This window comes from Protopterus annectens, chromosome 3.part0 (assembly GCF_019279795.1).
Source record: "Protopterus annectens isolate FY-2018-M chromosome 3.part0, PAN1.0, whole genome shotgun sequence".
Lineage (NCBI taxonomy): Eukaryota > Metazoa > Chordata > Ceratodontiformes > Protopteridae > Protopterus > Protopterus annectens.
In genome coordinates this window covers 588341579-588367880 of record NC_056731.1, presented here as the reverse complement: position 1 = coordinate 588367880, position 26302 = coordinate 588341579, and the positions used below count along the sequence as shown (strand labels likewise).

The window sequence follows — 26302 nt, the reverse complement described above, 5'->3', positions numbered from 1 at the left end:
GACAGACAACAGATATATAAGCAACAATTTAGCTCTATAATACAGAAAATACAGAAAAATATACTCAGCTCTATATAGTTGCAGACATCTTGTAAGGCTGTTCCACTTTAAATGCAGAGTGCTGCTATTAACAGTTCAAATTAAGGGAACCTTGAGTTAACAACACAAAAGCAACAGAAACCACAATGAGGGGGGGTGGGGAAAAGTTTCAACAGAGATGTGAGGAATCAGAGTGCAAATTATAAAACCCAAAAAATATATACTGATCTCTGTATATTTGCAGAACACTAAGACAGACAACAGATATATAAGCAACAATTTAGCTCTATAATACAGAAAATACAGAAAAATATACTCATCTCTATATATTTGCAGAAATCTAGCTCTATAATACAGAAAATACAGAAAAATACACTCAGCTCTTATAAAACCCAAAAAATATATACTGATCTCTGTATATTTGCAGAACACTAAGACAGACAACAGATATATAAGCAACAATTTAGCTCTATAAGACAGAAAATACAGAAAAATATACTCAGCTCTTATAAAACCCTAAAAATATATACTGATCTCTGTATATTTGCAGAACACTAAGACAGACAACAGATATATAAGCAACAATTTAGCTCTATAATATAGAAAATACAGAAAAATATACTCAGCTCTTATAAAACCCAAAAAATATATACTGATCTCTGTATATTTGCAGAACACTAACACAGACAACAGATATATAAGCAACAATTTAGCTCTATAATACAGAAAATACAGAAAAATATACTCAGCTCTTATAAAACCCCCAAAAATATATACTGATCTCTGTATATTTGCAGAACACTAAGACAGACAACAGATATATAAGCAACAATTTAGCTCTATAATACAGAAAATACAGAAAAATATACTCAGCTCTATATATTTGCAGAAATCTTGTAAGGCTGCTCCACTTTAAATGCAGAGTGCTGCTATTAACAGTTTAAATTAAGGGAACCTTGAGTTAACAACACAGAAGCAAAAGAAACGACAATGAGGGGGGTGGGGAAAAGTTTCAACAGAGATGTGAGGAATCAGAGTGCAAATTATAAAACCCAAAAAATACATAATGACCTCTGTATACTTGCAAAACACTAAGACAGACAACAGATATATAAGCAACAATTTAGCTCTATAATACAGAAAATACAGAAAAATATAGTCAGCTCTTATAAACCCCAAAAAATATATACTGATCTCTGTATATTTGCAGAACACTAAGACAGACAACAGATATATAAGCAACAATTTAGCTCTATAATACAGAAAATACAGAAAAATATACTCAGCTCTTATAAAACCCAAAAATATATATACTGATCTCTGTATATTTGCAGAACACTAAGACAGACAACAGATATATAAGCAACAATTTAGCTCTATAACACAGAAAATACAGAAAAATATACTCAGCTCTTATAAAACCCTAAAAATATATACTGATCTCTGTATATTTGCAGAACACTAAGACAGACAACAGATATATAAGCAACAATTTAGCTCTATAATATAGAAAATACAGAAAAAATATATTCAGCTCTTATAAAACCCCAAAAATATATACTGATCTCTGTATATTTGCAAAACACTAAGACAGACAACAGATATACAAGCAACAATTTAGCTCTATAATACATAAAATACAGAAAAATATACTCAGCTCTATATAGTTGCAGAAATCTTGTAAGGCTGTTCCACTTTAAATGCAGAGTGCTGCTATTAACAGTTCAAATTAAGGGAACCTTGAGTTAACAACACAGAAGCAACAGAAACCACAATGAGGGGGTGGGGAAAAGTTTCAACAGAGATGTGAGGAATCAGAGTGCAAAATATAAAACCCAAAAAATATATACTGATCTCTGTATATTTGCAGAACACTAAGACAGACAACAGATATATAAGCAACAATTTAGCTCTATAATACAGAAAATACAGAAAAATATACTCAGCTCTATATATCTGCAGAAATCTTGAAAGGCTGTTCCACTTTAAATGCAGAGTGCTGCTATTAACAGTTCAAATTAAGGGAACATTGAGTTAACAACACAGAAGCAACAGAAACCACAATGAGGGGGGTGGGGAAAAGTTTCAACAGAGATGTGAGGAATCAGAGTGCAAATTATAAAACCCAAAAACTATATACTGATCTCTGTATATTTGCAGAACACTAAGACAGACAACAGATATATAAGCAACAATTTAGCTCTATAATACAAAAAATACAGAAAAATATACTAATCTCTATATATTTGCAGAAATCTAGCTCTATAATACAGAAAATACAGGAAAAATATACTCAGCTCTTATAAACCCCAAAAAATATATACTGATCTCTGTATATTTGCAGAACACTAAGACAGACAACAGATATATAAGCAACAATTTAGCTCTATAATACAGAAAATACAGAAAAATATACTCAGCTCTTATAAAACCCAAAAAAATATATACTGATCTCTGTATGCAGAACACTAAGACAGACAACAGATATATAAGCAACAATTTAACTCTATAATACAGAAAATACAGAAAAATATACTCAGCTCTATATATTTGCAGAAATCTTGTAAGGCTGTTCCACTTTAAATGCAGAGTGCTGCTATTAACAGTTCAAATTAAGGGAACCTTGAGTTAACAACAGAGAAGCAACAGAAACCACAATGAGGGGGGTGGGGAAAGTTTCAACAGAGATGTGAGGAATCAGAGTGCAAAATATAAAACCCAAAAAATATATACTGATCTCTGTATATTTACAGAACACTAAGACAGACAACAGATATATAAGCAACAATTTAGCTCTATAATACAGAAAATACAGAAAAATATACTCAGCTCTATATATCTGCAGAAATCTTGTAAGGCTGTTCCACTTTAAATGCAGAGTGCTGCTATTAACAGTTCAAATTAAGGGAACCTTGAGTTAACAACACAGAAGCAACAGAAACCACAATGAGGGGGGTGGGGAAAAGTTTCAACAGAGATGTGAGGAATCAGAGTGCAAATTATAAAACCCAAAAACTATATACTGATCTCTGTATATTTGCAGAACACTAAGACAGACAACAGATATATAAGCAACAATTTAGCTCTATAATACAGAAAATACAGAAAAATATACTCATCTCTATATATTTGCAGAAATCTAGCTCTATAATACAGAAAAATATACTCAGCTCTTATAAAACCCAAAAAATATATACTGATCTCTGTATATTTGCAGAACACTAAGACAGACAACAGATATATAAGCAACAATTTAGCTCTATAATACAGAAAATACAGAAAAATATACTCAGCTCTATATATTTGCAGAAATCTTGTAAGGCTGTTCCACTTTAAATGCAGAGTGCTGCTATTAACAGTTTAAATTAAGGGAACCTGGAGTTAACAACACAGAAGCAACATAAACCACAATGAGGGGGGTGGGGGAAAGTTTCAACAGAGATGTGAGGAATCAGAGTGCAAATTATAAAACCCAAAAAATATATACTGATCTATGTATATTTGCAGAACACTAAGACAGACAACAGATATATAAGCAACAATTTAGCTCTATAATACAGAAAATACAGAAAAATATACTCAGCTCTATATATCTGCAGAAATCTTGTAAGGCTGTTCCACTTTAAATGCAGAGTGCTGCTATTAACAGTTCAAATTAAGGGAGCCTTGAGTTGACAACACAGAAGCAACAGAAACCACAATGAGGGGGGTGGGGAAAAGTTTCAGCAGAGATGTGAGCAATCAGAGTGCAAATTATAAAACCAAAAAAATATATACTGATCTCTGTATATTTGCAGAACACTAAGACAGACAACAGATATATAAGCAACAATTTAGCTGTATAATACAGAAAATACAGAAAAATATACTCAGCTCTTATAAAACCCAAAAAATATATACTGATCTCTGTATATTTGCAGAACACTAAGACAGACAACAGATATATAAGCAACAATTTAGCTCTATTATACAGAAAATACAGAAAAATATACTCAGCTCTTATAAAAGCCCAAAAAATATATACTGATCTCTGTATATTTGCAGAACACTAAGACAGACAACAGATATATAAGCAACAATTTAGCTCTATAATACAGAAAATACAGAAAAATATACTCATCTCTATATATTTGCAGAAATCTAGCTCTATAATACAGAAAATACAGAAAAATATACTCAGCTCTTATAAAACCCAAAATATATATACTGATCTCTGTATATTTGCAGAACACTAAGACAGACAACAGATATATAAGCAACAATTTAGCTCTATAACACTGAAAATACAGAAAAATATACTCAGCTCTTATAAAACCCTAAAAATATATACTGATCTCTGTATATTTGCAGAACACTAAGACAGACAACAGATATATAAGCAACAATTTAGCTCTATAATACAGAAAATACAGAAAGATATACTCAGCTCTATATATTTGCAGAAATCTTGTATGTCTGTTCCACTTTAAATGCAGAGTGCTACTATTAACAGTTCAAATTAAGGGAACCTTGAGTTAACAACACAGAAGCAACAGAAACCACAATTAGGGGGGTGGGGAAAAGTTTCAACAGAGATGTGAGGAATCAGAGTGCAAATTATAAAACCCAAAAAATATATACTGATCTCTGTATATTTGCAGAACACTAAGACAGACAACAGATATATAAGCAACAATTTAGCTCTATAATACAGAAAATACTGAAAAATATACTCAGCTCTATATATCTGCAGAAATCTTGTAAGGCTGTTCCACTTTAAATGCAGAGTGCTGCTATTAACAGTTCAAATTAAGGGAACCTTGAGTTAACAACACAGAAGCAACAGAAACCACAATGAGGGGGGTTTGGAAAAGTTTCAACAGAGATGTGAGCAATCAGAGTGCAAATTATAAAACCCAAAAAATATATACTGATCTCTGTATATTTGCAGAACACTAAGACAGACAACAGATATATAAGCAACAATTTAGCTCTATAATACAGAAAATACAGAAAAATATACTCATCTCTATATATTTGCAGAAATCTAGCTCTATAATACAGAAAATACAGAAAAATATACTCAGCTCTTATAAAACCCAAAATATATATACTGATCTCTGTATATTTGCAGAACACTAAGACAGACAACAGATATATAAGCAACAATTTAGCTCTATAACACTGAAAATACAGAAAAATATACTCAGCTCTTATAAAACCCTAAAATATATACTGATCTCTGTATATTTGCAGAACACTAAGACAGACAACAGATATCTAAGCAACAATTTAGCTCTATAATACAGAAAATACAGAAAAATATACTCAGCTCTATATATTTGCAGAAATCTTGTAAGGCTGTTCCACTTTAAATGCAGAGTGCTGCTATTAACAGTTCAAATTAAGGGAACCTTGAGTTAACAACAGAGAAGCAACAGAAACCACAATGAGGGGGGTGGGGAAAAGTTTCAACAGAGATGTGAGGAATCAGAGTGCAAATTATCAAACCCAAAAAATATATACTGATCTCTGTATATTTGCAGACCATTAAGACAGACAGCAGATATATAAGCAGCAATTTAGCTCTATAATACAGAAAATACAGAAAAATATACTCAGCTCTTATAAAACCCCAAAAAATATATACTGATCTCTGTATATTTGCAGAACACTAAGACAGACAGATATATAAGCAAGAATTTAGCTCTATAATACAGAAAATACAGAAAAATATACTCAGCTCTTATAAAACCCTAAAAATATATACTGATCTCTGTATATTTGCAGAACACTAAGACAGACAACAGATATATAAGCAACAATTTAGCTCTATAACACAGAAAATACAGAAAAATATACTCAGCTCTATATATTTGCAGAAATGAATGTACCCCCACTGATCCATGACTGCAGAAATCAAAGTTTGGCATAGTAAATTAGAGTTAGTGTTCATTTATCAGTGTAGGCAAACCTCAATGAGAATGCCCTGAAATGTAATCAGACAGTAAATCACAATACAAGAGAGTTGCAGGGGGTTACTTAAGTCCAGAGAGGGAAAGCATCAAATTAGTCTGTCTAAACAAGCAACTTCTGTGATTTAAATGTTTTGGTTAACAGACAATTATGAATTAACAATAATGTCCAGTTCACACTGATGAGAAAGGCAGGGATGATAAAGAGAATAAGATACAGGGTTGAATGCATGGCCATTGTACACAGCTGTAGTGTAGTAAACTGAAAGGAGATAGAGAAGAAAGGGAAGAGGAATGTGTTGTTATATCAGGTTAAGGCTCTTACAAGAACAGCAGTACAGGGGGAAGTTTACTTATACTGTTAAAACTATCTGAACTATCTACATTAATGGTTACTACAGTTCTGGCATGAATGTTGCCTTACTAGAAAATAATTACACTCGTCATGAATAAAACAAAGGTGCTGAAACCTAGACTTCATTAATCTTAATTAATGTTGATATTCTGAGATAGTCACCAGTTTGGATTCAATGTACATTTTTCATAAAATCATGCATTACTAGAAAATGAAATGTACTGCTCTTCAGTATAACTTATTTAAGTCCACGGTTTGATGCTCAAAGGGAGAAGTTGTCAAAGTTGTTGGTATAGTGTCTCATAAAAACAAAACCCTGGTTGAAACCACAGACTCAACTGAATTAGCTTAATCTCCATTGCTCTTCTTTCCAAAAGTGTACAAAAATGTCCTCAAAGAACCATAACTGTCATATCTGATACAGAATGATCAGAATGGGAAAAGTGTGCTCCCATGGGCTTTATCAACCATTTTATTTTTAACGGTGTTTCCATGGGCATCCGTCATAGCTTTGAGAGGCTGGCAGATCTCTCTTATTTCTGGACAAATCCTGCATTTGATTAAATAAACCACATTTTCATTTTAAATGAAATGTGCACTTTGAACACTTCTGTTTTGTGAAACTGCTATTTTGGAAGCCATTCATAGCATGTGATATGTCTTGTATTGCAGATAGTTGTAGAGTTTTGTGCCCATTTAGACTATGTTCTTTTTCTGGTCTAATTGTGCTTCTCACAAGAAGATTCTTTAGATTTGTTGACCTTTTAAATGACAGCAGTAGGACTGCTCGAAAATGTCCCTTGGCTTGTTGTCTGCTTTGAACTTGGATTGGAGGTCCCTTAAAAAATTGCAAACTTGTAAGTTCTAGATATGTTGTTACTAGAGGACTTGTGTAGCGGGGATCCTCTCTTTATAATGAAGTAGCTGTTATCATGGTATAGCTGTATTGCTCTGTCTACAGCTCTGTCAACCCCCCTGGCAGAGTGACCTTGAACAATCTAGGCATATTTTTGTTCTGCCAACTGCGTATCTCTTTCTACCGCACTAGAATAAATGTGATGATATCGAAGTGCTTGACTGTATGTAGTTTTCTGTCTTTGTGTGGTTGGATGATTCTTTGCGTATACATCTGTATGTCTGTCTGTCAGTAGGCTGGTTTCCTGCAGAGGTGTGTCTGTAATGTCCTATTGTGTGTAGTAACCTTAGTATCAAGGAAGGTTACACAAGGTCAAATACTCCAAGGACAGTTTAATAGATATGTGGAATTTATTGAGTCCTTGGTGGAATTCCTGGAAGGAGGTGGCACACTGTGTTAAAATTACAAGTAATTCATCAATAAAACAAATAAGCAACTGGTCTGTGCATGCAGTGCTGTAGAAATTCTTCTTCTAGGTTTGCCATGAAGACATTTGCATATTGTTGTTCCATTCTGCTGCCCATTGCAGCGCCCACAATCTGAACATAATGTTTTCCATTAAACTTAAAACTGTTGTGTGCCAGAATAAGTTCTGTAAGTTTCCACAATGTACCTGGAGTTATGGTATGACAATCTGTTTGCCATTTTAATACATAACCTGCATCTGCAAGTAATCAGGGGCAGAGTTAAGATGCAATGTATGAATGCAGCAAGAGCTGAGGGCATACATAGCTGGAATAAAGGCAGTTAGCTGTTTGAGCAGAGTTCAGAGGGAACAAGTAATCAGCAAAAATACTATTTGAGCAGGGGACATCTAGGTGCTCAAAGCAGCTTATGAAAACAGAGACTATGTATTTGAACCATGCAAGTATCAGTCTGTTGACTGCAAAGACATGCTATAAGCAGATCCACTACTAGGATCTTTCCTTTTACAGACTTCTCAGAATGGAAATGTTTCCCATTTTAGTGGCAAGCTCTCACTTAGGAACTTATATTACAATCTCTGGTCAACAACTACCAATGTACTACCTCCAATAACTGATCATAACAAAACAACATATACCGGGCATGGCTTGTCTGTCTTAGTTAAGTAAACTTTAGGGAGACCTTCCCTTTATCACTAAAGAGGAATCCTACACAGCATTTGGTAACAACATTAACAAACATCTACTTGAAGTGCTACACAAAATTTGATAGTTTCTGTCAGACTATGATGTGAAATATTTTTTCATTTCTCTTCAGATACAGTTTTGCTTTATATTTCTAAGTCACTGCACTGCTCTTCTTTACAATTGATATAAATCCAACATGTGCTTGCATTTATTAGATAAAGCCAATGTGTGTTTGCATTTATTAGATAAATCCAACATGTGCTTGCATTTATTATATAAAGCCAACGTGTGTTTGCATGTATGTATTTGTTTTCTTTCTGTACACCATTTTCATGCTGTGTGTTTTACAACTTTCTTGACTCTGTATTCCCAGGATAAGTCTGAAAATGGCCCATTGGGGATCTGTGTTCTCGTCTGGCTAAAACATTTTAAACAGATCAGAAGACAGACAACAGTCATTGTTGACATAGGCTCTCTACTGATAAAGAGGGGGAAATACCTGGTGTGCTACTGTATTGCAGCTAAGATCAGGGCTTTGTGTATTTACTAACACCTGATAATAGTACACTATGTGAAGTTATTTGAAGATATCATGATGATACTACTGCAATTCTCATCAGCTACAGCCATTATAATGTGTTAAAAGTCATGTAAAACCGTTCACACTTGCAATCTCTTTTGCTACTGCTCAGCTTAATGTTATTAAAACAAAAGCAGCATGAAAGGAGTATGCATTTATTTATTAATTTGACCTTACAGGCTGCAAGAAGATTGTTGTAACCCCATGTTGATATGTTTTTTAATTTCCATATATAAATCTGTCAATAAAGAAAGAAAAATATAAAAATGCATGTGTGCAGACACACATAAGGAGGGAGAGAGATAGAGAGACAGATGGACACCAACATTATTTTGGTAGTTAATGACTGGTTTCTGAGCATAGGTGGTCACTAGGCTAATGGCCCTGGGGCCTTTACAAGCCTAGCCAAGTTAAACTCCTGTTCCCAAGAGTATCCATTTAAAGCAGACACTAAAATCAGCTCCTATTACCCCTGTCCAAGAGGGACACTGGTAGAACCCCTGGGGAGAATCTCCAGTCAACGAGGGGTTGTTTAACATGAATTGGAACCATGTTTCAAAGGTCAGACAACCTCTGGGAGAGAAATCTATCCCTCCAGCAGGTTCTGTTGATGTTGCATACCAGGTTAAGGTCCTAAGAGCACGTGACCCATGTGCCATTTGACTTGCAAATGTGCAGCATTTCCATTAATGCAGGGTCAGAGATTGCCTTATATGGAAGGCACAGGTCACCTCTGAGCAGTATGTATGGCACAGAGCAAAGTAACAGTCTCCAATTGTTGCAGGTGCTCGGAAAGCTACACATGAAAGGGAGCTTTGTATTCTATTATTGGCCTGACAGTAAGGGCAAACTTGAAGCATGCTGTGTAATTTGTCTGTTAGTTGTTCCTATTGTTGACAGTTATCTTATCTTAGCTGTGCAGTCAAGTGTTCAGGTAGATTGTCAAACAAAACTGGATTAAATATATTCTGGCAGTTAGGACAGAGGACTAAGGCTCAAAGCTGTCAATGAGACAAGTCTTGCAGTCAGGGGTACAGGGTTTCATTCATTTCACCTCCATTTACCTACTATGTGATTTTGAGTAAGTCACATGACAGGAGTGCGTTCCCGGGTCTTCCTTGAAAAGCAGCATTTGTGTCCAACAGGCCAACACAGGTAACAAACATGTAAAAATAAAATTGCCTTAAAGGCCAAGCAGAGAATACCTCTAATTAACCTATAAGAAATAAACAGGAAATAATGAATATTCCTGATGCTTTTCAGAATAGTTCAAGTTTTCCAAAGTTATGATTTTTTTTAGTGCGGAATCATTGCACTTTTGCAAGGTGATTCAGGTGGCTTGCTCAAAGGGTGCAAAGGTCAGTAGTGCATTCACAAATGAACTTGATCTGTATAGTACAAAGTGGAACAATAATCTCCCTGGGGTGACAAGACATGCACAGAGTTTTTTTGGGCTGACAGGTAGATGCAACCTAGTCAGAAATAGTTCCAAACAAACACCAATCTCAGATATTTTCTGCCATGCAGCTCTGAAAACACATCCTTATTCCTCAACAAAAACTCTTATTTCTCATTTCTGTGGTTCAGACAGTGTATCATCGACCTTAACTGCAGGCACAGAGGTCTGCTTTCTTTCTTTGCAACAGTTACTAGATGCATTTCCAAGGCCACTACTCTTATATTAAGTGGTGCAACTGTCCTTGGTGCAGTCATCAATTTGGTGACTGTCACTATCCCTTTGGCTCCATTTGTGACACTCTAGGGTTGTCACCTCAGCAAGTGGATGAATTCAAAGATTTACTTCATAAACAGAAAATAATATGCAGCAAACACCTCAGGACTTCTCTCTCTCTCTCTCTTCCTCTAGATCTCTCTTATTGCAGAAAATTATAATGAAAATTGGTGGCCATTTCTTAGGTATGAAATTTGGCTGTAGAAAAATATGCCAAAATGATGCTCTCTGCAAATCTACTAATGTGGAATATTAAAGATGGTTGAAGCTCCAGTCATGGAGTTTAATGTGCTGAAAAATAAAGATATAGCTTCTACCCCATCGCAAAAGTCTTATGGCTTAAGAAAACTTCACAGCAAGTACCTACATACCAATACAACTAAGATATGATCTCTCTCAGTAGACTGATCTTTCTGTGTCTCCCACTGTGCCTCTCAATAGGTCTCTATTTTGGATTGCTACAGAGGGCCCAATCTCTAGCTTCTTTCTGGTGTCTTCTTCAAGTCTTTATTTACTCTGATGACTCTGTGATTACTAGGCTTATGACCCTGTTGGGGGGAGGGGGGTAGTTAGCATAGCCATTCTTATCAAATATATCTGACAATTTTGTTAGCTTAGGCTTAGTTTAAAGGAAATATGTGGGCTCAGGTGGTCAAGCACTTACAGGCTGCCAATGTCTACAGGAGACATAGGTGCCAGACCAGGAGTAAATCTTCAATTTCCTCATCTGTTACTCTTGAATTGGGTTAGGAATGACCACTGAGACAGAGTACAGGGATAGGGCTTTAAAGTGGTCCATGTGGGCCATGTTGTTTGCCTCTTATATTCTTTTTGTAAGAAACCTCTGTGGATGTTCCAGTTGTTGCCTATGCTTGGTCAGATACATACTGAAGGAGGTAGTGGTGGTGGGGTGTTTTACTCAGTGATTGCTCTGATGAGGAGATATGACATCCTTGGAACTTGATGCCACACCCTTGCTTATAAGTTGTACAACATAGAATGATTTTTTTACAGTCATTGGCACATGATGCTCAAAGGCCAGGTTATTATATACATGCATTCCAAAATATCTGACCATTGAGTCTACTCTTAGGGGTGTGTTAAAAATGTGGTAGTTTTCAGAGGTAACCATCTTGTCAAGGGCAACTATTATGCATTTATTGGCACAGGGATTTAGGGTTTGGCATCATTTATTTAGCTTGTATCAGACATTCTTTGAAGATATTTGTATCTCTTGGGATTCTATGACTGTACCTAGTGCTTGCAAACATGGACAGCCAAAGTCACTTGACATTGGCTTTGTCTTCAGAGAAATAATGCCAAAAAGGAGAGGTCACAGCAGTGAGCTTTGAGGGACTTGTCTAGAGGTAGACATCCCCATCACAACTTCTTGAGTCATATTTGTGAACCAGCTTGCTATCCAGTGGATGACATAGGGGGTTATTTTGTGAGTCTGTCTACATTGCCCAAACAAGGTACTGCATGAAGTGCTTTGGCCATGTCAAGGTGGGCAGTATGCACCACTTTGCCCACAATCATTTGCTTTGAGACCTTCTTAAAGATGTCCACCAGGATGAGTAGGCATGAACTCCCCTTGATGAAACTTAACTGGGCTGGATCCAATATTTGAAGGTTTCCTATGTCAATATTTATCATTTCCATGGCTTTAGATATGAGACTAGTCACACGTATGAGCATGTAGTTATCTAGGTCTGTAGATGGCCCACCTTTGTGCAGAGGGATGAACAGTTGCAGTCCTCCATTTGCTTGGCCCTCATGATTGGAAAAGGATTACTTTCTAATTGACCCTGGTCAAGAACTTTTAAAACTCCAAGAAGAAAAACTTTGAGGTAAAACAAAATTTAAAATAAAACAAACTATAATATAAGAGCAAAAATGACATATCCAAACTATAAATGAATAAATCTAAACCAAAATCAAATTTAGCCAGAAAACAACAGTAGTTACACAACACTTCAGCCAATCCTACCAGGAATAAACACAGGACAAACTCTAACAAGCCACCCCAGTGGAATCCCATCAACAGGTTGTGTTATGAAGTGACACAAGTTGGCATTCATATATTATACCATTTTCCAGATGCCAAGCTCTCAGGAAATTACTTGACTCACAGGAGTCTCTAGTCAGTCAAAGCCAGTACTACAACAGGATAATGCATTGGTGGTAAGCCCAGTGGTCTTAATATGTACATATGAGTGGAGTCAGGTCTTCCAATCACACATGGAATCTGTTAGTAGATGTCTTAACTTACAGTGTGCTACAGCCAATATGCATATGTTTTAATAGCAAGAATCTTTAGTTTATTTTCATCACACACACAATAATGCACATCTGTATCATACACTACATTAAGATCTCTATCAAGTATCATCACTCTATCTTTTCTGCCTTCTCCATTCATCAGTTGCCCACCACCCCACCCCCACAAAATTCCATTCTGTATCTCAGTGACCATAGTAGCTTAAAATGCACTGAATTATACATTTTGGAAATGGCATTTATAAATCTTAAAAACTGATGGGTCAAACTTAGAAAGACAACAGTGCATAAAGCCCCATTCAAAATGATATCAGATATCATATACCCAACAAGGGGAAATCATGTTACAAAGAGCACTCAAGAAAGCTGTCATATTTATGCTAAAATCAGAAAATAATGGAAGCTTGCTCCTGGTTCAGGCTTCTCACAACCTGTCACAGCCACTTCTCCTTCACATTTTAATAAAATGAAAAATCTGCCTAACCTAGCAGCGTGCAGCAAATTGAAACTATGTAGATAGCACATTGACAATTATCACCAGGCAGCATAGAGTGCAGTCATTAAATGAAGTGCAGTGATGCTCGAATTGGAAAGCGGTCTGACGTCAGGAGGTGCTATAACAGTTAGGAACTAGCTTCCTTAGTTTCTTAAATATCCCACTTCCACTTGCTGTTGTGCTTCTCACATTGATGACTTTCATCTTTCTTACTATACCCAGCTTGTCACACCATGAGTGTTGTCTCTGTGTTTGCATTCTGGTACATGTATTTATGTATGATGACTTGTTTGTAAGAACCATGCTCAGAGGACCATGATAAACATGGTGGGATACCTAATCCCACAGAAAAAAACACAGTCTTACTCCTTGGCTACTACCTGCTAAATACAAAAATATTAAATATCTATAACGTTACTATTTTTTCAACATTATCACACTGAATGTTCAAAAAGTTGTTTTACATATGGTTTGTGAAATACTTTCAAAGAATTGCACAACACACATTTCAACCTCTTAGCACAGGAAATTTTGACAAAGCCAAAAATTATGGGGACAAAAGTCCAAAAACAGGGACAGATTTTAAATAGTACTCTTATAAACTTAGAAAAGGTTTTGTGTTACCATGCATTTTTTGAAGGGCATGAAGACTGGAACTCGTATCATTATATAGTGAATTCAAACCTCACTGATTTGTCAGAAAATCACAAATTTTATGAGAAACAGACCAAAATTATGAGGTGAAAATATGGCTAGCTGAGAAGTATGATGCAGAATTCCTGCTGTACAATTCATGAAGTAGAGGCTTGTACATAATATGTTGAAAATGTGTTATATTATGCAATAACCAAATGATAAAATAGTTTATGTGACAGGATTAATTTACAACCACAATTAAGGCATGTCATTTACAGACCACAGAGCATGTACCCACATCTTATATTAATAAGCCACTCCGCTTAGGAGAATACCATATGTCTTTTGGTTAAATTCCTGAGTAATTTACAGTCTTCCCATTATGATGAAATTCAACACCTATAAATGCTCTTTGTCAATTCATTACACTTCCTTAACTAAAAGGGACAGCACAGTAATGTTTAAATCATAATACATTACCTTTGCAATCTGCACACACCAGTTTAACAAGTACTGGGAGCCAATTTTGTCCTTGTGATCACGGACATAATCAAGAAGGCAGCCGTAGGGCATGAGCTGTGTGATGAGCTGTACTGTGGATGTAAGGCAGATGCCCAGCAAACGACACACATGGGGATGATCGACACTGGCCATCACATATGCCTCCTGTGGAAAACATAGCCAATAAAGCATACAGTCAGCAATTACAAGCTATCAGCTCTCTGAAGCTCTGACAGTCAAGCAAACAGCATTTATTGCGTATTTTATGAAACGGTCTCTCTAGATTAATAACTGCTGAAAATGCTCAACAGCAAAACAACACATTCTCAATATTAAAGAAAACAAAAAAGTAAAGAAATAATTTATTTGCATAAGTACAGTTGCATATCTATAACTATTTTAAATATGATCGCTAGTCTACAACTTTTAACTTGGAAAATATTGGTGAAAATGTATTTATGTTCTTTCTTTCTCTATAAATAGGGTAGTGGTTGAGGTCGTTTACTGGTTACTTCATTGACAAAGTGTTATGCCTTATTTTTTCATTAGAGGAAGTCTGTCAAATCCTGAGGAGATCGATCATTGTAATACGGAGTGTTGTGTGTTTGAGTGATGTGTGCATTTACTGAGGTTAAGTGGGATGGTGGTGGTAATTTGTATGTGAGTGCAGATTAGGGTTAGAGTAAAGACTAGGGAAGTGGGCAGTTGTAGTGTTGTATGTGGGATGTGTATGTGTGTGTTTAATGTATGGGATGTGTGTTCAAGTGCCTTGTGCAGTGCTACTGTTAGGAACTGTGTAATGTGTAGGGCGGGTTACAGGTAGGGTCTGGGTTAGCATGCTTAAGTAAGTGGTGCAGGAGAGTGAACTTCTAAATTGCGATCTTCTTATTGGCACTATGTACCAGATCCTTGAAAATATTATGAAAACTAAAACCAGCAATTTACCAGGCTGTCGTATTAGAACAATACACCAATACTGAATGCATTTTAAGATGTTTAATCTTAGTATCACTACAGGGCATATGAATGACTTATTTAAAATAGCCGTTGATGTGCCTCTACATAAAAATGGCACTGCAACTGATCCTGTAAATTAAAAGTTCATTAGCCTGACTAGAATTATCTATAGACAAATGGACTACATTTAAGTCAGTTCTGTAAACAGAGAAATCAGTAACGTACAAATTCTTGACTATAGTTATTTCAGTTTCTGATTAATTTGGTTATTTTTTTCCCAAGGGCATGACTGCTGACTTTGACGGAGGTCTGTCATTCCTTGCTACTTGTTTTGGCCTTGCTAAGACATTCAATACAATTCCTCATGACAGCATTACTGATACATTTACCAGATTAAATACTAATCCCTGCTGCATTCAATGAAATGAGAGCTGGCTTTTGGATTTAACATAGAGATTGACAGTTGGCAAGGCATTCTAGACTAATAGACTAGTTACTGGAGGTGTGCCTCATGACTCTATTTTCTCATATTTCCTTTGAAATCTACTTTTTCTTACTTAATAAATGGACCATATGCTCTAATTTGTTTCTGTTTCATACGGACTCCTGCATAGGGAACAATGAACCTGTCTTACTAGACCTTCTTCACCTTGCAAACACTGGCAATGTTAACAGGACTCAATCCAAAGTGCTCAGCTTACACTGTAACATAACTACAACTTCTTAGAGAGAAGGATTCGTTACACAGATGATTCTGTACTTATGGAACAAACTTTTCTTAAATGTTAAAAGATGCAGTACTTTGGCCTCTTTCGTTATCTCTTGATGACCGATTTGCTTAACCAAAGTTTACTCTTAGGATTAGTAGTAGTATGAACTTTATCAAGAAGAGAGGTAAATCTACCAACTATCCCCCTAGGTGCGTGGTCAGGCTCCATATAGTCATTCATACCACTTGCCTTCTCCTAACTAAAGAACCTACATTTAAACTGCCTGTAGGTGTGCATCCTGCACTGGGTTGACAACTCCCATTCAGGATTACTTTCGCTGCCTTGGACCAACTTAGTGCTAGGATAGGTTTCAGCTCCTCCAAGACTCTGAACTTAATTATGCAGACAACTGATGAATGAATGAATGAATACAATACAATTCTTCTTTATGGGGCTTTTATAGCTGCCACTGACCCTCCATCATATCAATCATGTTCACCATTTTTTCCCAGCTACCCAATCTCCTGCTGCAAGGAAGGCAAAGTTGAGGAGGAGGACATCATAAAGTGGGAAATAATTGTTTTAATTAATTCTGGGGAATATGAACTTTGATGGGGATAGACTCCCCTACATCCACAAGCATGACCATGCACTAATGCTCTATGCACACTATACCAAACCTTTTATGAGCTATCTGCAACCCACACCTACCACAGATGTAATGCATTTACCTGGAGCATCACTCTTCAACTTCTAGTAAAGGTTGTCCTGCAACAGCAAAGTGATCCTTCCCTCCTTTTCTCATGGAAAGAGAGCTGGCATCTGCCATTCTGCACATCTACCCCCCCCCCACACACACACACAGTGCTTTGTTATGTAAAAAAACTGTAAACAATTCACTCCTGCTGTTCATATTTTCATTGCTGATTAATAGGCTAATGACCCCACGGATTCTTTTTAAGCCTAGCCAGGTTTCCCGAATGTAATAGAAAAGGTTAGATATCCTAGGGTTATTATAAGAGGTAATATATGTAGACTACAAAATGGGTGGTTAAGCTTTTATAGGCTGCCTCATTCTACTAGACACACAGGTACCATAAAGGGGGAGTAAATTTCTGATTTCCCATCTACTTGTCCTAGCTTCTACACTTGAACTGGGCTAGGGAATATCTCTGCTTCACATATATGAGAAGTATGTTCTAGAGCAGGGGTAGTCTCCAAGATAGATGCCTGTCCCTCCAACATGTTCTACTTAAGTTGCAGGTAAGGTTTAGGTCCCTAGATCAGGTAATTCTGATATTGTTTGTTTTGCAGATGTGCAAGAAGTTCAACAGAACATGATCAGAGGATGCTTTTTAGGCCAGGCATAGATCATCTGTCAGCAATCTGTAGGAATTGTAGGGTTTGGGATTTAAGGCGATCTTTGTAGGATATATTGTTTTATCAATGCAATCTTTTTTTAAGGAACCTTTGCGGAAATTCTAGTTGTGAAGCTTGCCTTGTCAGGTACAACATTGAAAGTTGTACTCGATGACTGGCCTGATAAGAGCAGAGTACAGCAGAACAATGACACCCATGGATCATTATGCCATATTCTTGCTTTTAAATTAATAAAGGACCTCAACTCTTGTCAGTGCATTCCATGGTATCTTTTACATCCACCTGAACTACCACCAACTCAAACAGATTGGGCCTTCATTTAACATGTCATCCAAAGGATGACACACTCAGGAGTGTAGCACTCCCCTAATGCTGTACTGCAATGTCAGCAGTCCAGTCACCTGGCGTTAGACTAGAACCCACAGCCTTCTGGTCTTCCATCAGCAAAGGCAAGTACGTTACCTCTTGATCTATGCTGCTGTTCTATACCATTATATGCTGAATACATTTTATGATGAGTGACAAATCCATGGCATAAAACTTTTTCCCCATTCCTACAGTATGAAATATTTCTCTCAGCAAATAAATGGAATACTTAGACAACTGTCTGGTTTATCTATTTTACTCTGCAGTACTCTTTCACATTCACCTTAATGGGAAATAAGTGCTGAAATGATCTTTACAGAGATGGGAGCAAGCTGCTTCATTAGATCAAGTGGAACAAAATCCTATACTATCAAAGTAGTACTTATAAATGCTTTTAGATTTGACGTTATGTGTTGTTTTTTTACTTGAATAAGAGTTTGTTTTTCCTTGCTTTTCTATAAACATACTGTATAGAAACTGTACAACTTCAAGAAATACATCAATTTACATTCATGGATCACGGTAGTCCATAGCAGTAAATAAATACATCTACTGCTGTTGTACTTAACACCTCTGTGCTCAGGATGACGGAGAGAAGACTTTGTAGCATGAGAGCACAGCTGGGAAAAGCATAATGTAATTTCCTAAATAGCAATGTCTAAAAACTTAACAGGATACCTTTTACCTATCTAAGCTGAATTCCCCTGTCACTTTGTGCCCCACTGTCATGCCTTGCAGTGATTCATTTAAAATGTTTCACTTAGGCATGACACAGGGGTTAGGATCTTTACCAGAATGTCATACTGAGGAGATCTGATGCTGGCAGACCCTCCCAGCACCAGGAGCTCATCAGCACAATTGTGGGGATCAGGAGAAAGACATGTGTAAGTACAAACGTTTACTGGGTTTTCTTTGTGGCAGAGTTGGACATTATATATCTTTGTGAATGCTTCAGTGTCACTAATTGATAGTTACTAAGCTATTGAAGTTGCAGTGAATGCTACTCTTTCTAGCCACGCACCTGGTGCAGGAAGTTATTAGTTCTTTCATGGTGTTTGCATTTACTCCACAGTTCAATGCTAGTGACATGGATATATTTAAGTAAGAGGAATGAGGAGCAAAGCCTCACACTGCATATGGCAGAAAGTGATTAATTTTTACTATGCAAAAACACTTTTCTTGTTATTGTATTTGAGTATATTGCACAACCTTTCCAGCATTTTTATATGATAATTTTTTGGGTCTGACATTATTGGTAGCCATGTTTTTTTTCTGTTATGCATACTATGCAAGTTAAAAATCTTTTAATAAACGGTTTGTCTTGTGGATGTCTTTTTACTGTAGTTCTGAGTTATTTTTCCTTTTTTTAAGGTAGTTTTGCAGTACTATTGGAGTAATATAGTGAAGGTTAAGTTAAAATCTTTTAGGCTTCTTTTAATTTTATGTTTAAGCTAGTTTAAGTCATTATACACACAGAGCTAATCGGAGGAGAGGCATTGAACAAAACTCTGATCTGTGATGCATATAATCCTAAGTATCCTTTTTTTGCTTATTTTTATTAGTTATTGCTTATTCTAAGATATTTATACCACTTTCATTGTCTGATGCATACTTTTTACTGTATTTTATGGCTATAAATAAATCTGCACAGTTGTACTGAAATTATTTGCCTCACAGGGTCTGATAAATAAGATTTTTACTGTCACCCTGTTTGTAAATCTTTTCTAGCTAGTTTCAATGTGTGTAAGGTATTAACTGGAAATTTTCTCCATTTGTTAAACATCTGTTTGTTGTTCTGATTTCCTGCCAATGAGTGTATCATATAACTGATTTCTTTGCAGTTAAAAGCATTCTCTAGAGTCTCCTTGTTCCTTTATCTATTTAAAATCTTCATTTAAAGACTCACTGCTGTTTTTTTTTTTTTTTTTTTTGCTGTGATAAACATTTCTGTAGTGTTTTTCTGCCTAAGTAGTGTAGGTAGTAGCTGTAGCATTGTCCATATTCAGGCTTGTGTTTTGGGCCTACTTGTTTGTTTGCAGAGGCTGCGTGTCTGAGCACATTTTACAGGCCATCTTAGTTTAGCAAAAGCCATTTTACTTTTCAGTGAAAGTGTAGTGTTTATGGTCATTGGCTGATTGTGGTTACCTGGACTCCTGCTTGGAATAAGAACCTCATTGGTTCTTTTGAGCTTTTTATAAAGTTGTTTCAGGTTTCAACCTTCTGTTACTTAAGAAGTTACCTTGTGAGCATTTCTGCCATTTCACACAGAGCTAATTGGAGGAGGGGCACTGAGCAAAACTCTGATCTGTGATATACAACCTTAAGTGTCCTGTTTTTTTTTTTTTTTTGCTTATTTTTACTAGTTATTGCTTATTCCAAGATATTTATAGCACTTTCATTGTCTGCTGCATACTGTTTACTGTATTTTATAGCTATAAACTAATCTGCACAGTTGTACTGAACTTATTTGCCTCACTGGGCCTGATAAGGTTTTGTAAATCTTTTCTAGCTAGTTTCACTGTGTGTAAGGTATTAACTGGACATTTTCTCCATATGTTAAACACCTGTTTGTTGTTCTGATTTCCTGCCAAGGAGTGCATCATATAACCCATCCCCCCTCTCTTTTGGTAGCTTGTTCTTATAGTTTGCAGCTTTGCAATTGCCCGCCCCCTACTGTAAATTTGATCTGGGACACTCCCCCCATTCTAGTGTCATTAGGTCATTCTAGCTAATACAGACAGAACATTTGAGAAGGCCAACCCACTTAGTTTCTTAACCTTGAATTATCTTCTGCTCCTCCTTTTCTCACTTTCCACTATACAAAAATAAATAAATATAAAAATTCTAAGCATGTTTCCTGGCTTTCCTGTAACTAGTCTAGTCCAGATACAGATTTGCTGTACCCAGGACTGTTTTGTAAGCTTCTGAGCCCCCCCCCCAAGCCTTTCTGAGTTGGAGAGAAGCCTTCTAGCTTATCAGTGGGAGTGGTAAGCTCTAGGTAGCCTATCTAACACAAGAGGAGTGATTTCTGGCCCAGAATTTGGAGTTGATTGGCCATTTGGGCGGTTTATCCATCTCTTTCTACCTTCTGGTTTAAAAGCCCGCATTTGCGCTCGTTTCCCACCCTTCCTGTAACTAGTCTAGTCCAGATACAGATTTGCTGTTTTTAAGACTGTTTGTAAGCTTCTGAGCCCCTTACACCTTTCTGTGTTGGAGAGAAGCTTTCTGGCTTATCAATGAGAGTGGCAAGCACTAGGTAGCCTATCTACCACAAGAGGAGTGATTTCTGGCCCAGAAATTGAAGTTTATTGGCTGTTTGGGCAGTTTATCCAAATCTTTCAACTTTCTGGTTTAAAAGCCCGAGTTTGCACTTTTCCCACCTTTCCTGTAACTAGTCTAGTCCAGATACAGATCTGCTGTATCCAGGACTGTATGTAAGCTTCTGAGTGGTGCCAAAGTCTGCTCTTCAATTTTTCCCTTAGATCTGCTAGTTCTCTCCTTTCCAGCACTTTTACTAGCTTATTAGTCTAGCACTTTACCAGACTTCTTGTAGCAATTACGGTAGCACACAAAGGGCTACCAGCACTAAATGTTCTACAAGGAAACAGCTCCAGTACTTATTATGAATCCCTGTGCTTTCTCCTGTTAACCTGGTTGGGCATACTGAGGCAATGTAGCAACTGCCTCATATACATTGACAGCCCTCTTCTCTTACCTCCCAACACTCAGGCTTGCGAGAGATGCACTTATATATCCAAATTGGAAGCCACGCACTCTCCATCCAAGAATGGAATAGCTGGTCCAGATAAGAAGGTCAACACTTGCACCACAACACATGGAACACATAGCCTTCCAGAACACACACCAGCACTGCCTTCACATAAAACACAAACCACATGCCCACCTTCGCGGAGGCTCTCAATAAAAATCTACCTAAACAGCAGAGACCTCCAAGGCACAAACACACTTGAGCACCACAACACAACAATAATCAGGAGACACATAACTCTCCTAGACAGTGTGCCACTCAACCAAACCCCCTAAGGCAAAACAGCATGCCCATTACACTAGTCATTGGTGACTCGATAGTGAGGCACACTCACTAGGCTGAATAAGGAGAAAGTAACAGTCAGCTGCCTGTCAGGCGCCATGATCCATCACATAATGCATGCACTCAGGCCCTTCAACAACAGCTACAAATATGACTCTGTCATTGTACATGTGGGTGTGAATGACCTGAGACATATCTCCCTGGGCTACATGAAGAGAGACATGGAGGAGCTCTTGGATTATGTAGCCCAGGTGGGTATGACCCTATCCCTGAGCAGCATCCTACCATAATCCAGAATGATACCACAGTACAAGCAGAAAATGAATGATTTCAACAACTGGCTAAGTTTCTGGTGTCATTTTAAGAGGATCCAGTATCTGTCTGCCTGGGAAGACATGATTGACAGACCTTGATGCTTTACCAGAGATGGCCTTCATCTGTCACCCCTGGGCTTCTGGATACTGGCCAAGGCTCTTGCCACCCCTATAGTGCCTTTTTTAGGTGGTGTTCCAAAGACCAAATTACCACCGTAGCAGCTGCAAACAAATGCAATCTGGGGGTCATGCTGCTCAATGCTAGAAGTCTAAATCTCAAAATGCACCAGCTTGAAACACTCATTAAAATGGAGAACATCGACATTTGTGCCATAACAGAGACCTGGTTCAAGGCAGCAGAAACCACCAGGCTATAACTCATTCCAAACCTTTGGCCCCAGAACTTGGACAGAAGCTCCAAAGGCAGTAGTGTTTTCATATTCATAAAGGATATGCACACCTCCAGACTGGTTGCCCAACATAACGCAGCTGAGATACTTCAGGTGCAGCTAACTCTGGGTAAGACAGATATTCAGCTTCTAGCTTACTATAGGTCCCCAACCATGTCTCAAGACTCGCACTCCATGTTCCTAACCCCCCTGGAGAATATTAAGGTCCAACCTAACACTGTCATACTGGGCAACTTCAATTACCCCTCCATTAACTGGGAAAACTACTCATGTAGCAATACACTTGCCCAACGTTTCCTGGAATTCATTAATTCCAATGCCCTGGACCAGCTCATTCTTACCCCCACTAGAGGTAGCAACATCCTTGACCTGGTCATTACTAACATGGGCGACCATTGCTTTACACCAATAGTCAACTTCTCCCTGGTTAGATCCGACCACAAACTTATCACCTTGGAAATCCCCCCCCCCCTCCACAAAGGTAACCATCATGAAAAACTTCACCAAAGCTAATTCTAGGCTCCTAAAAACAGAGGTGGCTAACTTCACGGCACCCATGCAAATGAAGAATAGTTGCATGACTGCCGAACCATACACCAATGCATTGCACGAACATGTTTGTACACAAATGCATGGATCTTGCCATTCCCAATAGAATCAAGATGCTCTCCTCCAAAAATAGGAAGCCAATCTGGTGGTCCCCTGCCATAAACAAGCTCTACAATAGGAGGAGGAGGAAACTCAAGCGGAATAAGGTGAAGTCCCAAGCCTGGAAAAACTCCCTTATCAGCCTCAACAAAAAATTGAGATCCCTCATCAAATCCTCCAAAGCTAGCTATGAAAACAGAATTGCAGCAGATAATAAAGACAACCACGAGGCCTTCTATAGCTATATAAGGAATCTCCATGGCAATACCCAGATTTCCTCTGAACTAATGCACAATGGTACCTCCTATACCGAGCCAACAGATATTGCCAATATACTGGCCAACAGATTCAGTGCCAACTTTACCCCCCCCAAAGGACTAGTCACAATACCAGTAGACTGCCAGGCACCTAGTATAACTGCTGTACAGGATAAAACAGCACTGACCAAGGCCAAGAAAACAGCTTCTATGGGACCTTACAATATCCCTGGCTGAGTTCTACATGAACTACAGAGTAAGCTGGCACCTCACCTGTGTGCCCTATTCAATCCCACCCTCACCTCAGGCTTTGTCCCTAACAAATAGCACACTGCTACAGTCATCCCTCCACAAAGGAGGAGCGACTACAGACCCTGGGAACTACTGCCCCATTAGCCTGACAAGCCTGATATGCATAGCTATGGAGCTCATCATCTGGACCTAATAAACAAGGATATAGGGAATTTCCAAACTCTGGATCCCACACAGTTTGGTTTTGTGAAGAGTCAGTCACCAGAGCGGTGGATGAAGGCAAGGTGGTTCATACAGCCTACCTTGATCTAGCCAAGGCCTTTGATACCATTCCCCATTCAGGAATCATAGACAAATTCACTAAGCTAGGCATCAACCCCTATATCACTAGGTGGGTTGCAAACTGGCTCACAGGTAGAACCCACAGTGTGAAAGTAGCTGACTCCAAGTCAGACTGCCAATCAGGCACAAGCGGAGTCCCACAGGGTTCGGTCCTGGGTCCTCTCCTGTTTGATATCTACTTCTCTGAAGTCCAGGCCAACACGAGTGGACTCTGGCTGACATAGTTCACAGACAATTGCAAGTTGGGAGCTACTATTAACTCACCAAGTGATGTTGACATCCTACAGAAAGGCCTCACTGAGACCAACGACTGATGTCAGAACCATGGCCTTAAGCTCAAAGCCAAAAAATGTGTTGTCATCCCCTTTGGGAAAAATCCAGTTCCCATGAATTACCACATCGATGGTAGACCACTGAATACAGAAAGCATTATAAGAGATCTGGGAACACAGGTTGACAGCAACCTCTCTTTTGACCACCACATTGCCACTGTGGTCAGAAAGTCCTTCTATGTGGCACATCTCATTACTAAGGGTTTTGCATCCAGGAAGAAAGAGGTCATTGTCTCCCTCTACTCTTCCCTCATTAGGCCAATGATCGAGTACAGTGCCCCATTTGACATGTACCTCACTAAACACCTGCAACAACTGGAGAGGCCGCAAAAGTACCTCACAAAGAGGATCCTAGGCCTTAAACATTTGTCCTATATGGACAGACTCAAAAAAACTCCAACTATTCTCTGTCTCATATCGCCTACTTAGAGGCGATCTCTGCTTGACTTACAAAGCCATGTCTGACCCAGCTCTGTTAGAAATGCTACATCTAAAGAAATCCGAGTCACTCCACACCACACACTCCAGAGACCTCAAACTCATTACCACAATCAACAGAACATGCTGGAGGGACACGTTCATAACCCTGAGACTGCCCATGCTATGGAATACACTTCCCATACATGTCAAGCATAGCAGCTCACTGGCCCTCTTCAAGAGAAATCTATCACTCCAATGGCTCTACTTGACAGAGGCACTGGGAACTAAGGTCGGGTGGCACGATGCCAGGGTAATCCTATGGGCTAGGCTTGTAAAGGCTCCAGGGCCATTAGCCTAGTACACACCTATGAACCTATACCACAGTGACCCCTCCAGGTGTTTCTGCAGTTACATCTAGCACCTCTAGGCATTGAATACTGCCTTCATATTTGCAGTAATCATTCCGAAACCATGCTATATAAAAGTATTAAAATATTTCATCTTAAAGCTTACACAGTGGAAAACAACTATATTGATATTTGACCTCTGTCAAGTGCAGGTAAAGAGATATCAGCTTTTGCTCTTTCAGTATTTATATTGTCATAAATTGTGTGTTTTTTCTAAATATCTTGACAACCAAGTAGCACAAACAGAACTTCTTACCTCATATGAAAACTCTCAGTTAGATAAACAAAATGTTGCTGACACAGTATCTGCGTAACTTGAGTGATTGCTGTGATATTGTAAGTTGTTTACAAAGTATTGCAAACTTAGTGTGTTTACTGTGATTTATAAAATCCAGATTAACACCTAGAACCTAAGGAATACTGCCTCAACAAAAAAAATGTTTGCTATTTATACTTGTTTAGTAATCCTTATGGTTCCAGAGAAATGAACTATTGCTTGAAATGAGAAGCCATGACACTCCCGGTCAACAAATGTAAATAAATAAATTTGATGCTATGAAAAGGATTAGACTACGCCCACTGGAAGTTACAGTGCAAGCTTCCTGAGCTCCATTGGAGTGAATGAGTAAAAGTTTTGGTCCGAATATGATAATAATGTTATTGTCTAATTGCGCTTTATGATTTTTTGTTTATATTTTACTCTTTTTATTTTAAAGAAATTAGAGATGGCTTATGGTGTTTTGATTTCGGTGGGTGTACTTACCTTTGGGGGGCTTTATTTATGTGTTTTATTCTACTTTTCATTTAGCACAAATTCAGAGATGACTCACTCAATGTGGTTTTCCTTCAATGAAG

The 26302-nt window shown here is 37.8% G+C and overlaps 1 protein-coding gene across 1 annotated transcript in view; it reads right to left on the bottom strand.

Annotated features, from left to right (window-relative positions):
* The window catches only part of EGFR (epidermal growth factor receptor), a 1653396-nt gene that overhangs the window by 248331 nt on the left and 1378763 nt on the right, over positions 1-26302 (bottom strand). Inside the window, exon 20 of the mRNA XM_044064990.1 lies at positions 14581-14766. Within this exon, the coding sequence (XP_043920925.1) occupies positions 14581-14766 (186 nt within the window). The remainder of the gene's footprint in view (positions 1-14580; positions 14767-26302) is intronic.